The 14,996-nt window shown below is 37.6% G+C and overlaps 2 protein-coding genes across 3 annotated transcripts in view; one reads left to right on the top strand and one right to left on the bottom strand.

Annotated features, from left to right (window-relative positions):
* Window positions 1–3,496: 3,496 nt before the first annotated feature.
* LOC141953917 (arylacetamide deacetylase-like 4) lies at window positions 3,497–12,174 on the bottom strand. The gene is made up of 4 exons (XM_074892864.1): window positions 12,007–12,174; window positions 7,513–7,729; window positions 5,952–6,015; window positions 3,497–4,268 (listed from the first exon to the last, which is right to left on the bottom strand). Exons 1-4 carry the CDS (start codon window positions 12,172–12,174, stop codon window positions 3,497–3,499), a joined length of 1,221 nt encoding a protein of 406 aa, XP_074748965.1.
* DHRS3 (dehydrogenase/reductase 3) overlaps window positions 7,508–14,996 on the top strand; it is a 44,293-nt gene continuing 36,804 nt past the window's right edge. The window contains exons 1-2 of one of the 2 annotated variants that reach the window (XM_074892945.1): window positions 7,508–7,686; window positions 9,687–9,757. The gene's annotated coding sequence lies outside the window, so the exon portion shown is untranslated. The remainder of the gene's footprint in view (window positions 7,687–9,686; window positions 9,758–14,996) is intronic. The other variant, XM_074892943.1, reaches the window with a different exon arrangement.

Genomic DNA, 14,996 nt, shown 5'->3' with positions numbered 1-14,996 from the left:
GATCTAAGAAGTCTTCTGACACTTGTGACAGATCCTTTGTACTAAGGTTCTCACCACCTATTGTTCATCTGTTTTCTAAATCTTTTTGGTGCCAGTCCTTGTGGTAGCCAGTTTACCAACAGCTGGTAGGTCTTGGACTCTTTTGGGCATGTTAACTAGGTGCAGACATCACAGCACCTCCGCCAACCCCAGAGGCTCCACAGAAAGACTGGGTGTGCTGGAATCTGGTATCAGCTGTAGAAGAAACAAACTAGTTGGTTCCTGAAGTAATAAACTGTTTTTTTCATTTGGGAATTGCAGGTACACAGAGTAATACTGTTTTATAAGCATAAACTCAACAATTTAAAAGCTTGCTTGAGTCCCAGAATGGAGACACATTCCCTAAATAATCTTTGAAATGTATGCTTTCTCCAGCTTTTGATTTTTTAAACTTAACCTCTTGCTTCTGTAGGATAGACCAGAGGAATCGGTCCCTGACGCCAAAATCTCGTTTTCTCCTACCCCAGGCACTCCTTTTACTATTAACTTCCAGCGAAGAAGTATATGTCAGTGCCTGAACTCTTGTCAATACTGGGCTGGCATCCTTGAGCTTTTTCTCTGTCATGTAGCTGCACATGCTAGGGGAGGCAGAGACAGTTGCAAAGTAGTCTTCAGGCCATCCCAAGAACTCTCTGCCTGTCTCTGAATCATGGTGCTGATTAGGTGGGAACTAGGTACTCACCTGCTTAGACTCAGACGCACCAAGTGTGAGTGGGTGCCTGTACTGGCATACTGGGAAACGTTCCCGAGAGAAGGTGCTGCTTGACCCAAGAAGCTGCTTTTGAGTTCTGCGGAGCGTGAGAGCCATCTGGTGCTTCAAGTCTGAACTGGAAAACCCACCTAAGCCCAGCCAGGTCCTTGCCAGTGTACTCTGCTGCTATGAGCTGTAAGCGTGTGTTAATGGCTTATTTTGTGTGGTCACTTGTGTGTGCACACTTGTATTCATGTGTATTTCTCTGTATGCATAATTCTTTGTGGAAAGGCATCGGTGTCCATAATTCTGTAGGTGCACTGCAAGTTTGTCATTGTGTTTTAAGTACTCGAAAACTGATTGCACACTTTAGAAACTATAGAATGTCTTCAAATGAACAAACATTCAAGCTTAGCAATGCAAGACACATAGCAGATCTATAATTAATTAAAATAAATTAGAGGACAGGAAGTTCAGTGGAGACAATTAGATCTTGTGACTTTCTAGATTTTAGAAAGTCACTGCTAAAAAAGGAATAATTTTTCTCAGCACTTGCTATTCTCTACTGATCCATCTGCACTACTATGGTTATAACCCTCAATACAGACTACAATGCATGTGTTCAAGAGATCTTATAATTCTGCTTATTATAAAGATAAATTTATTTATATTTGTAGTAAATTAAGACCTACAGATGAAGGACCATGGAAGAATCTCAGGAGTAGATCAGTGTAGAGTTTGACATTGGCCCATGAGTGAGGTATAAATCCAGACACTGAGTGATGGAAAGAAAGCAAGTATTGGATTGCTGAACTGATAAGGAGTATAATACATGCTGCACTGAATGATGTGTGTATGTGTGTAAAATAGTATGAGATCGTATGTGATCACCTCATAACTTAAAACACACAAAGTGGAATTGTATGGACATCCTTAGTTCTGGCACTTCAAACCATCTCTGTACCTGCAAAGAATCATCAAAAGAACAAGCCTGGTATATAAGATGCAAAGAAGAGTGATACATGAATTAAAATGATCTTAAATAAAGGTAAGCCCGATGACTCTCACAGGTTTGACTGAAGTTCATGAAGTCATACTCAATCTAACTTTAAGCCAGTTTGCTCATGTACAGATTAACTGTACAGCCGTGGCAGAACAGACATGGATTAATTGCTCAAACGTACAGCTTTTTGCATAGCTTTTACAGCAGATACCAACCTGCTGGCCTAGCTTCAGCTACCACATGTAAGCCAGTAAGCCAACCTTCATCTTGAGATCAGAAACCAAAATGAATCCCCAATTTCACATCGGGTTGCATAACCGAGGCAAATCCTATAATCCTCAAACAATGGAACATTTGGAACTTTATCAAGTTTACTCCTGGAAGACTGTCTTTGCTTGAAGAGTAAATTGCTAATAACTGCAATAAGAAACATGAAACAAAGTATCTGTTGTGTCAACAGAGCGTGAAGAAACATAATTTCATTTTGCTGAGAGGGACTGGAGCACAAGGATTCACGAGTAACAGCTTGTTGCTCCAGAGATTTGTAACTGCTAACTTGTCGCCATAGTTAATTAAAGTGGTGACAAGTGAAGAGTTTAACCCACCATTTTCTTCCTACTCACAGTTTGGCTGACAGAGAAGGAAGATAAGTACTAACCTCTTTCCACACTTGCGTGTGCATAGGTGTTACAAGTACAAGGTAGTTGCATAACGATGATGAAACATTTTACAATTCCTAGGCATTGTGTGGCCAGCTATTCTGACATGCAATGGCAATTACCTTGCCATCTGTGTTTAGCAAAGGTGGATCTGTCCTAATAAGCGATGTAAAGTTGAGCTGAGATTATTTTTTTTTTTCTTCATGTTTTGGATATTTGCAGAAATTATTTTGGTGGCTTCCATGCTGTTTACACACTTTCTCCCTGAATTCCAAGTAAACAAATTGATTATTTATCTGATGACAAAAAGGCAAAACCCACTCTGTCTCTGTCTTCCGTGAATACAGCCAGATGCTTCTCAGAAAGGAACTTTGTGGAATATAATTTAGAGAACATTCGGTTTTGTTTGTGTGATTCTCCTTCACTGCATCTCTCAGATACTTACAGTAGCCACCTCATACAGCTGACATTCTGTACCTCCCTTCCGTGGCAGCCATTTCCCTTTAAAATCAGATTTGTAAGTACACCCAATTCCCTCCTTCAGATTTTACAACCAAGTCCAAAGCTGCTGGTTGCCTATAGACATAGTCTGATGATGATGATTACTACTCATCTCAGAAGTACTGGAAGTATCTTCAATCTCCACAGGCACCAGGGGGACATTTTAACTGTGCTGTAATGCTGATTTTGTGTGTATTATGTGGATATGCATATGCACGGTGCTGGTTACTCATATTGCATGCTTCAAAGTGTTTTGCTATGGTGAGTTTTTATTCTTTGACAGAAGAAGAGAAAAAAAATTCTTACAACGTAAGAAGAGAACAGCAAAACAAGCATACCAATTAATGGTATAATAAATAATAAATATGATAAATATAATAAATAATGTTATAGTAAATAATAAATATAATTAATAATGATAATAAAATAAGACAAAAAATACATCATATTCCCAAGAAATAGCAACTGAGAATCAAAATTCAGCAGACAATGCTAATCTTGACTTATTATTTCTTGCCTAGATACTAATGTACAAATAGCTAATAAATAGTTAATTGAAACACATTCTATCTGCATACCAGTTCACTGTATTGAAGAAAAAATTTAATAGGCTTTTATAAAGTTTACAATGTGGTTCACCATTTTACTTGATGATGGAAAAGAGAAAATACCATAACCAAAAAATCCCAGTGCACAGTGGAAGCCTTCTTCCATGTGGTGCCAGGTCACTTTTACGTTGTTGTCCTCTAACCGTTTCTTGTACAAAAATCCCTCATCTCTGAGCACATCATGCTCACAGGTAATTATACAAGTATCAGGTAGGCAGCAAAAAACAGCATCTTCTGCTAACAGTGGGGAAAATCTTGTCTCAAACAGTTCTTTTGTTGCTTCATGGACTTGGGGTGAAAATGAAGTGGGTAACGGTGGCTTATAGCCCAGTTTAAATATCTCTGGGATAAGATCTGGATTTATCCATTTCTTGTATTTCAAATTAATACTCTCGGGAACATGAGAACCTGCCAGAATAGCTCCCTTCATAGAGCAATCCTTATTCAAGTACTTTAGAATAAAAAGGACTGTACGTTCCTGGGACAAGAAGGCAGTGAAAGCATTTTTCTGGTAAGATGGCAGATTAAAGTTCAGTGCTTGGAGAAATGGGTAGATCAGTACCTGGGCACGTATCTTTGGGATATCTCTTCTATTTACCAGTTCTTGGCAAACACTAGCAGTGTAAGTGCCCCCTACACTATCCCCACAAACAATAATCCGATCAGGATCCACCCCGTAGTTTTCTGCAGTCTTCAAAAAGTGTACGGTGGCAGTGAGACAGTCCAAAGTTTGGGCTGGATACTTATGCTCAGGAGATAAATGATACCTGAAATGTACAAAAGACAGCCATTATTACCAATGTAGCTCTCTGGAAATTGCTTGAATGTGTCATCTTAAATGCATCCCATGCATTTGCAAAAACTCACCAAAACCAGTATTACTTATTTAAAGTTTTGCATGCTGAAGCAAACCAGAACAGCTTCCCCTCCCATTTCTCTCAAAATACAGAGACCATTGATCACTGAGGTTTATTCCAGCATAATTTAAGAGCATGAGGGCTTGAGTAGGGCGGTCCCATCACCCACATTATACAAAGCCACACATTTACGCAATTCCTGCTCCGAGTGCACCTGCCTGGGATCAAAGTTCATGCTGGCCATGAAGTTGCAATCCTCTCACTTGGACTGACCTTGCATGTATATATGAGTCAATCCTGCTTACCCACAAGACCCAACCAAGTTCTGGCTCCTCAGCTTTTTACACTGGGGACACTGATTATTGTATTATTATATACTAGTACAGTGTTGTATATTATTATTACATTTTAATATTAAAAAAAAATATATATATATATTATAAAACACCATAGAGTAAATGTATGTGGTGACAAAATAGCTTCCTGTAGGCAATTCTTTTATTTCTTTTATTAATTGGAACAAGTGAATTACAGAGGAGTGATGTTAAAGTAACAATCTCTTTGTTTATTTCTTAACTAACGACTTACTTTCATATGATGAAAAGCAAGGCAGGCATAACAGTCAGATACCCAGTCAAGTTAGTGGTGTAATTTGATTCCAGTGACATAGAAGACTGCTTTGAGACTACATTTTTAACAGCCATGGTTCTTTATTCTCTGTATTCAGAATGGTCTTAGGGCTTTCTGGAGAAGATTAAGTTTAATAAGGAAAAAATAAATACTACAAAGGTAACAGTGCAGGCATTCTCCCTTAACCCGTCACTGTTTGCTGAGGCACACTGCTTCTGCTTTTCAGTTTTTTCACCATTCTGTGAAATTAATTCAATGGATTCATAAAGTAAACATCCTAATAACCAGAGAATAAAAGGATATCAATATCTTATTTCAGACTCACTTTGAACGCATCGTGACTTACCCAGACAAGATAGGAAATATGCAATTCACTCTCAAAACCAATTCCTCCCAACTTAATAAAATCCTTTAGAAATTAATTTTTTCATGGGAGACTTTGTTGGAAACTAAAGTTTCTTCATACCATCAGCTATTTTCCATAAACAAAACATCTTTAAAAGAAAGCAGTGGTCCATGCAGTTTTAAAAAAATATATTAAATTTTAGACTTGTTATTTACTCTTTAAAATCATCCCCAAAGCCCCCTAAGTATTAAAACCTGAAATGGGGAAACCATCTTACAATTCCTTATTATCAAACAAAGGCAATGATTTTTGTGGTGGTGGTAATGATGTAAAATGAACAAATCCCTTTGTTTTTCTGAAAATAGTTGCCATACATATTACTTTAGTAACTTTATAAACCCGTATCAGGTATTTCTCATTGTCATTTCATGGCACGTGCTTGCTCACACATATCAACAACCTAGGGGTAGACAACACTAGAGCTCAGTTTCTTTTCTTATATCCAAAGAGATGTAAGGACAGAATGGGCATTGTTCAGAGGGGTGGGGGGGGACGTAAGGGGGGAAAGCAGCGGAACTATCTAATTCTGGGTGTAACACTGGGTGGAGCTCACTTACCCAACAGACACAACCACTGAATCAGATGTTCTGGCTATGTACCGGCATATTCTTTCGTGACTTCCTGAAGAACAAATGTTGTTAATGTAATTAATGTCTTAGAATACTTGAAGCAATATCGTCCCTTATTTTTTTATGACATATTGCCATGACTGAGTGTGGGCCCCTTGCCTATTTAGTGAGCTACCCAAGTTTTCTCTAGGATAAAAATAATCTAGACTTTTGATCATCAGGACACACTGTAAAGTTCATACATCTAGAGAGATTGTTGATATGTAAGGAAAATAAGAAACTATTCTTATTCTGATTATTACTATTAGGCAAGGGGCAATGATTTTAAACTGAAAGAGGGTAGAATTAGATTGGATATAAGGAAGACATTTTTTACTGTGAGGGTGGTGAGACACAGGAACAGGTTGCCCAGGACAGGATGCCCCATCACTGGAAGTGTTGAAAGTCAGGTTGAACGGGGCTTTGAAGAACCTGATCTAGTGGAAGGTGTCCCTGCCTGTGGCAAGGTGGTTGGAACTAGATGATCTTTAAGGTCCGTTCCAACCCCAACTTTTCTATGATTATTACGCACAATTGCTTAGAGTGGTTGTAAGGGTTAAAATAGCTTGAGATCTTTGTAAAAGATTATTTTAAGTAACCGTGAGTCTAAGACTGACTTAGGCATGTCATAGCATTTTGCTGTGGAAATGCTAAGTGTAGTACTATAGCTGAGTCTAAATAAATTTTGTATTTGAAGCAGAGATTTGACTATTTTCTGAAGAATGAAGGGTGCAGCTGGTATGCCCCCTGTGAAATCAATATATTTCTGTGTGGCTAATTCAGGCAGAAATCTAAGGCATCCAAATTGTGTTATAGTAAATTGTCTAATTATATAATCATTTCATGGTAAGGTTGTGGGCAGAAATATGCCTCTTTTAATGTATTTAAAGATATATTGAGTTTTCCTTCAACCTTAATTCTGAAATTGCTGCATTTAGAAGATTTGCTCAATGTGTTCTTTGAATTACAGAATTTTAATGCCATTTAATATGTGTGCATGTCTGCTGCCTGTAGAAACAGTATCTTTTAGAACTTTTTTAATTACATGTTTGTAATTATCTACTTTCTCTAATAAACTGGAAAAAAAAAAAGACAACATAACTAAAGTACATGCATTATGGACACATGTTTTAAAATGGCTGCTATAGGCCACTTGAATTGCCACGAGCACTGTTTATAGAAGTCCCAGTAGACATGCTGCAGTTAGAGATCAAAGGGAGGAATGCAGGTTTTAATAACTTCTGTCAGTTTTTCAGACAAAAAAATAATTTATTTCTTTAGTAGCACCCCTTACTGTAAGGAATATATATGCCATAAAGAGTGCCATATCCTATAAAAATAATTTAGACACTAAATAAGGGCAGATTAGAGAGTTTAAAAAGTAAAAATAAACATTAAGTGCTTTCTATCTCTCAAACTAATCTTCAGTCACTTCTTAGGGTCAGGAGAGTTTTTAAAGATCTATAGTTAACAATCCTAAATAATCATATTTTCTCTTTCAGTTCCTTACTGATGCTTCCAAACATCCCACATCCTCCATGGAAGAAGATGACTCCTCTCCGTTTGCTTGCAGATGGTACTCTTGGGAGGTAAATCCTCACTGGCACCTCATCAAAATGCAGATCCTTTATGAAGAGCTCTGAATCCCTGAATGCTGGCAGTCCATCAACAACCAACCTTATAAGTATGTGCTCCTCAAAGATACCCAGACTTTCTAAGTTCTTTGCCTAGATAGATATAACAAGAAAAATGAGAAATAGCTTAGGGAATTCAAGCCTTCCCACTCTATAAAGACCATAAGCTACCTTTTTCTATATGATATTTAAGATAATTGTGTTGGTTATTTGCTGCCTTATAGGATTACCCCACATAACTTCAGTGGCTTTGTTATTTCAGTTATGAAAGTGAAAATGTACATCTTCATGATCTGAGGTACCATTGTTTCTGGAAGAATGTTGTAATACTTGTTCTATGAAATGTATTATGTAAATACCTTCTAATTTCTGTCATCTGGATTTGCCACAAGTAACATCAGGCATTTACTTAGGTATGGAAGTTAGGAGTCATGAGGCCTGAGGCTCCTTTTCTAATCAGTGAAGAGAAAGGCATTTCTTGAGGATGGTTCCAATTTCAGGTGTGTGAAATCATGCCCTGGAGATGTCTGTTCATCTAAAGGGAGGTTGTGTACTTCAAATGCCTCAGCTAAAGTATTTAAGGTTAGGTGAGATGAAAAAGTCCCTAGCATGAGAGTGTTTAATATACTGGGAGAAAAAGACTCATCCCAGTTTGTGTGCAAGATTCGGTAACTTACTGGTCTTGGGTCATCTCTATGCCACAGGGTCAGTGAGAACAAGCTTTAAGAAAATCATTAGTGCCTACAAAGGGCTGCTGGCCTAAATGAAGGACTGATGAAAATGGTTCTGAGTCTTATCTCCTTCTCCATCAGTGAAACTGTTGCCTTTATCAAGATCTCACAGGTATTAATGAAATGCCTCTGCAGTCAGTTTCTTACATCTGACCAGGGAAAGCAAATATTCTGAAGACAGGGGAGGTTTGTTAAATGTGTCAAAACATTTTCTTATCCAAGGCCAGTCAACTGCTGATGATTAAAATAGCCTGAAGATCACACTGGAATCCTCCTTTATTTTGAACACATGTTGGAACGGATGCATTTCCTTCTAGGGACAATATTTCCCTTCCCATTAAATGGTGACTTAATTGCCCCTATGAACTATTATAATTCATTCTTCTGGAATCAGAATGATAATCATCACAAGCAATTTGCAAATTGTATTGTTCTCTTATGAGCAACAGAAGTCTCCGTGTATACTACTGTATCAAAGCCTTATAAATTAATGGCCAGCTATGCTTTTGTAAATTGTTCTTTCCAGTCTTGTGTATCTGGCCTTTAATTTAGATCTGCCCTGTCTGTCTCAGAGACAATTCAAATATTGGCCTTAAATATTAATTTTGCTGTGAAAGAATGCCAGAGAAAGACAAAGAGGCAGAACTTTCTTAGGTGCATGATCCCAGCTATCACGTACATATGAAGCCAAATTCACATCATTCAAGCATGTTGCAACACCCAGTTCCTCACCAAGGCCTTTCTCAAACAACACAGATTCTTTCTTCCTAATAATCTAGACCAGACTGCAGCAAACAGTTGGGCAAGGAGTAATAAAAGAAACAACCATGAGCCGTGGAAGAGAGTGAAGATCATCTAGAAACAAAGATGGGAACCCAGAGATGATCTGGAGTTTTTTAATAACTCTGCCACAACTGCCAGCCATGCTCAGGGTGTTTTAAGTCCCAATTCCTAGAGACAAATGGATAGATACATTTCTTGCCTTACATTTGAAAATGCACATTTTTAGGTACCCTGGTGAAGGGGAAAATGAATATAAGACCCAAAGCAATCATGGCAGAAACCACAGGGTCAATGTAACCTTCCCCAAACATCAATTTTCAAAAACTCTCATGACTCTTAAGACAGTCTTTTTGTCAGAGTTATGATTTTGGAATGGTTGAAGTTGGCAGAACTGCCATACTGTGTTTATTTAATCTCATCTGTACTTTTAATATTCGAGATTTTACAGAGCATTCAGATGACAGATAGTAATATATATGATAAACTTAGTATCAGAGCATTCTATCTAAATATCCTCTTTCCTTTCCTTATCTCAGGAGCTCCTGATGTCACAGAGGCATCTTCAAATTCAGGGAAAACACTGTCATGAGGGAGGATGGGGAATTTGGTATGTATTCTGTTGAAAAACTTCTTGATCAATAATTACAAAATACTTCAGAACCAATAACAATACACTCAAAAAATAAAAGGTATGACTATTCCTGGACAGATGTGGTCAGTGTTAGTATGTGAAACATATTATGTAAGCCAGGTTCTAAAATGTGTATATGTGTAAGAAAAAGAGGACCAGATCAGCATGTGAGCATACCTGTTCCTGTGAAATAGGGTCTTTGAAAAACTATTTGCTGGAACACCTAAATTCTGGCACAAACTGGCTTTTTATGTGGAAGATCATATCGGGACCAGATTTTTACTTTAAAAAAAAAATTGTGAAATCACATACCAACTAGCAAGAGACACTCAATTGGAGCTTCCTGGACTTTACAACTACATTAGACAGTCTTTCTGTCAGTCACTTTGAAGTGTTATGCTTTGCCAGCTGAAATAATTATCATCAAAGCTTTATATCACAGTGCAATATGCACAGTTAGTCTAAATGCAGATCTGTATGAATAGATTAAAACAAAAGCTAGGATGTGAGCTAGAAGGCTTTCTCTCTTCCATCTGGGATTGTCATTGATTTCTTTATGACAGAGGATGTGGACAGATGTAGCAGGAGCATTGTATGTATGACACTTGTGCTGTAGAAGGTGCACATTTAACTGTTGATGAAGCTTTTCTAAGACACATTGCAAGTAAGGTGGAAGAAAAGAGGAAAAGACTGTCCTGTATTGCAGAAAAAAGAGTTCTTTACTGCCACATACAGTACAAACAGATACATCACTGGCACAAGAAGAGCAGCATTCATCAGAATGAGCAGGATATGTTCATTGCACACGTGCAATGCACAAAGCATCATGCAGTTTATAAGAAACCTGTGAAGTCCTCTCTATGAGGACTACTTCTGTGAGCATAAACATAAACCTAGAAATTCACCAAAAGTACCAGCAGATGTCTAAAGGTTTTCAAAAGAAAATTGGATATTGAGTGGATTCAATGCATAGCAAATAGTGAAATGCATCTTTAAAACTATCCAGAAAAAGGAAGCTGAAATTTCTGGAGCATATTGTTAATGAAGATAGAGTATGTACTATTGCATAACAGCCACTTAGAAGCTGTAAAAGCACATAAAAAGAATCATCTGAAAGAATCTTTTCATCCAAATATAGAAACATAGAGAACTTAATAACATACAGTCATATTATTATATTACGGTCATATTATTACATTAGGTTTATATATAGCTTAACATGAAAAGCAGCGTGGGATGTGTAAGGACACCAGATTCTTCTTTCATGCCAGACAGTGCAGAAAGGTACGTGGGGCCTAAGCCATTGGAGAACCAGGGACAATTACTGGATTTGGTGAATGCTGCTATGTAAATTCAAGCAACCCACATAAATCTTTAATAGATTATAGTGCCCTCAGTCACCTTTGAGGATGTGGGCCTTAGTTACTACATTCATTATGTATAACTAGAGGATTAGAGAATACCTTTACTTGAGATGATCTCCGTACAACTCTGTATTTAATGAAACCACTCTGTGATTTTCCTGCAGGCTTTCTTTTGACGCATTATGTGCCAGACGTGACAGGGCTTAGGCTGCTCTTACATACTTCTGTTGCCTTCTTTGAAAGCTTTTTGGGTAAAAGCTGTTTCTTTCTCTGATGGCAAAGCACACAGCACAGTGAGTCTGGCTTACAAGTACTTAAATAATAAGTGATAACAGGTCTAGCTGAACCAGCTTTGGCCAGGGTTAGATTAGATGACCTCTGGAGGTGCCTTCCAACCTACATGATTCTATGATATTTAACTAAGAGTAGTTAGTCACTGTGGAAATAAGAACAGAATCACAGGTAAGAAAATTACTGCAAATAGTTCAAAATTTAGGAAATTACCTTAAATATATCAAAGAACATTGCAATACAGAAGGTTTGGTTGTTATTATTCATGTAAATGATATCCACAGCCCTCCTGTCATCCACAGGACCAATCATTTCATTATAGAAGACAATCAAATCACAGATGAGGCAAAAGAATGCGTATCTCAGTATTTAAAAGAATTCATCTCATACTGGCTGCTTTTATATACAGTAATAGAATACCAAATCAAACTTTGACCTTTATCTTTAAATCTGTGTTACTGTGTGGTTCCTATTACACATAGCTGCAGTATTTAGATGCATATCTTCATAGTTCGGCTCAAGTTTTTCCTTTCCTGAAAATCACAATATCACAGAGCATAATAAACTCACCAGAATTTCCATCAGAGTATATAAGTAATGATATAAGCGGAGCTTTGATGGCTGGTCAACATCAGGAGGAATCTCTGCCTTGAAGGAATCATGATAAGTTGCAGTTAAAACCAGTAATGCAGCAACTAGAATGCCTGCGATTAGAGCCAGAGCATAAAAGGTTTCCATTTTTCTTTGGTGGGAATAATTTATTAGAGAACTGGTTGATATGATCTGTCAATATATATATATCCTCCAGACTGACTCCACAGAGAAGTAATTTGCATACCAAAATTCCTCCACCCTCCTCCTACAGATAAGGCTGCCAGATGCTAAAAGCATACAAACATCCGGCTATTACAACTTTATTTGGCATGGTCAATGTTAATACGTAGAAGACTCACATCCAGGAAGTGTCATTATTTTTTATATTCCAAAATTGCAAATTAACCTTCTTTTTTATCTGGTTTAATTGTATTCTGCTTTTTGGGCCTGAAAAGCTATGTGTGATTTTTTGCAAGCATACTAGTTAGTTGACTTCTACTTACGAACCCGTGGAAGACTAGCAATGCTGAACTCCAGTCTCCATGGTCAGGAACTGTAATGGTTCTGCTCTTGGAACAGGTCTGAAGTGTGATTCTAAGGTTTTTTTGCTTAGTGCTGATCTTTTTTTCCCTGCTGTACTGCTTAAGCAGACAGCTGGCCAGAACAGTTAGAACAGACATTCTGAAGAAAGTCTAAAGGAATTTTGCTTTTAGAGATTCATGCCGAGCTGTCAGTTATTTGGAAGCTCCCTACCTGAGTGTGCAGCCAGGGTCTCTGGGCTTGCCAATGGTCCAGTGATATCAGAAGGAAACTTTCCCTTGACTTGGAGAACTTTGGCCTTAACCCTCTATTCTGATTCATTCTAAAGAAAGGATTTTGATGTCTTTACAACTTCATAGTTTGCTATTTTTTGTCAAGACAGCTCTAGTTATCCTTTGTTGTAATTTAGGCTGTGGTTAGACCATATGACTAGCCAAATGCTTGTACCAATAGAGGTGATGATAGCGAAGGAATGAGTGCCCGGGTGCAACTCCATGTATTTCTGTCTGGACAAAACTTGTTGGATAAAAGTAAAAAGTGAACAAACATCAGCTCAGCTTGACATAATCAGTACAACCTATGCTTATCCCCTGAACACTCTCAAATATTTCTTTATCCCCACTAATCTCCCAGATATTCCATTTTAAAACCCTTATAAAAGCTTGTAATCGTGGTCATAGAAGAGAAATACTCCTTTTTATGAGCCATAAGATTCTGCATTTGGCTAACAAACCTGTAGTGGTATTCACTCAGAAAGTGGGATCTTGACTAAAAAAAGGTGAGTCCTTTCTAGTTTTTCTTATACCCTTAAAAGAAGCAGATGAAATATATCTGCTTAGAAAAATCTCATTTATGTAAAATGTGCATTACAGGAAAGAGTGAGAAACTTTAATGGGAATTGGTCAATAGAGTAAACAAATATTTAGCTGTGTGCAGTGAGAGTAAACAACATGCTTCATAAGAGAGAAACTACCAGATTCTAAGAGTGACTAGACTGTTTTCTTAAGAGAATAGGTCTAATTGTTAACTTCAGTGGAAGTCAGCAAGTACAACTGATTGAATTATGTGGTTTACAATTTAAATGAATAAAAAGGTGTTGAGGGTAAGAAACTCATGAAATGCATGTAAGTTATACCATGGTGCTCTCAGCTTAACTCAGCAGGCCTGGAATTTGTGATCATAGTAGGCAACTTTCCAATACTGACTCAAATTATTTGACTAAACTGGGGAATAATTGATCTCTTCCTTCACTGTGAGGGTGCAGGACACTTAACTGAGCGCCTCCCAACTTCTTACTCCATCCAGATTATCCCCATGTGGGGATACACTAACTTGAATGATTTAAAAAAAAAAAAAACCTGATAAAGCAAAAATTAAGGCTACTTTTATATTCTGAGAAGGAATATCTAGGTTGGGGTTTAATCAGTTTTACTAATCCATCCTAAAATTAATAGGTTTTAAGTTCTGAATGTCCCCATATAAACATACTTTTAAATATGACAAGTGAAAGTTCAAAGACATTTTTTCTTTATTAATGTTTAATTCTCTCTGTGGTGGATTTAAACACTCCACTGATATTATCATCTGAGGAGATCATGGAATATCCAGATTTCCTCTCTTAAAAGCTGGATGTCAAAATACCAGTTACCTTCTGCCAAATCATTTAGAAGCTCCCAATATACATGTGTTTTTTCCCATGATATCAAGTCTTTCAGACCAGCAACGAGGCGTCTAATGCGAGATTGGAGGGGACGTAGGAGTCCTGTGAAAAGGGGTTCTTGGACTTCGAGGTGGATCAGTTGGTTTAGGGGATTTTTTTTTATTTTTTGATCAAATAGTGTTGGACAAAGTTTAATTGGAGGGCAGGGATGAGTGTTCTGAAAAAGCACCTCTGTTAATTATTTTACAGGTCAGCTTCTAGGAAACACCTGGATTTACGCGTGTTACTGTTATAACAGATCTTTCTTCCTCCAAAGAATCGGCTGATCTCACTGCCCTGTGCCATTGTGCATATCAGGAAAGATAAAATACCTTTTCTAAAAAAGGTTGGAGTCCCTATAAATGAGTTAAAGGATCAGCTGGCCTTTGGAAGCCCTGTGTTGTTTACCCCATGTATCATTTGCCCTAGTGTCCTCCTCCAGCACTGCTCTTCCCTCAAAAAGATTGGTCATACCAATTTGTAGGGGTAATGGCAGTAATTCAGCAAGGATAAGCAAATTGAGTTTCTGCCAGCAGTGGGTAAAGATCTAGAAACATCCAGATAAATTATTAAAAATCTGAATCTTATCCTTGCTCAGACCATCATCAGAAATGCTGTAGGTTCTGTTTGAATGAAGAACCCCCAGCATCGCTCTGTGCCTTCTCTTAGCTCAACTGAATCTCTCCAGAGATCTTATTTTCCCATCCTAATTTATAATGTGATCTTA

Source organism: Strix uralensis, chromosome 23 (genome assembly GCF_047716275.1).
Source record: "Strix uralensis isolate ZFMK-TIS-50842 chromosome 23, bStrUra1, whole genome shotgun sequence".
Taxonomy (NCBI): Eukaryota; Metazoa; Chordata; class Aves; order Strigiformes; family Strigidae; genus Strix; species Strix uralensis.
Note: the sequence above shows the minus strand (reverse complement) of the source record. Positions and strands in the feature narration are given on the sequence as shown.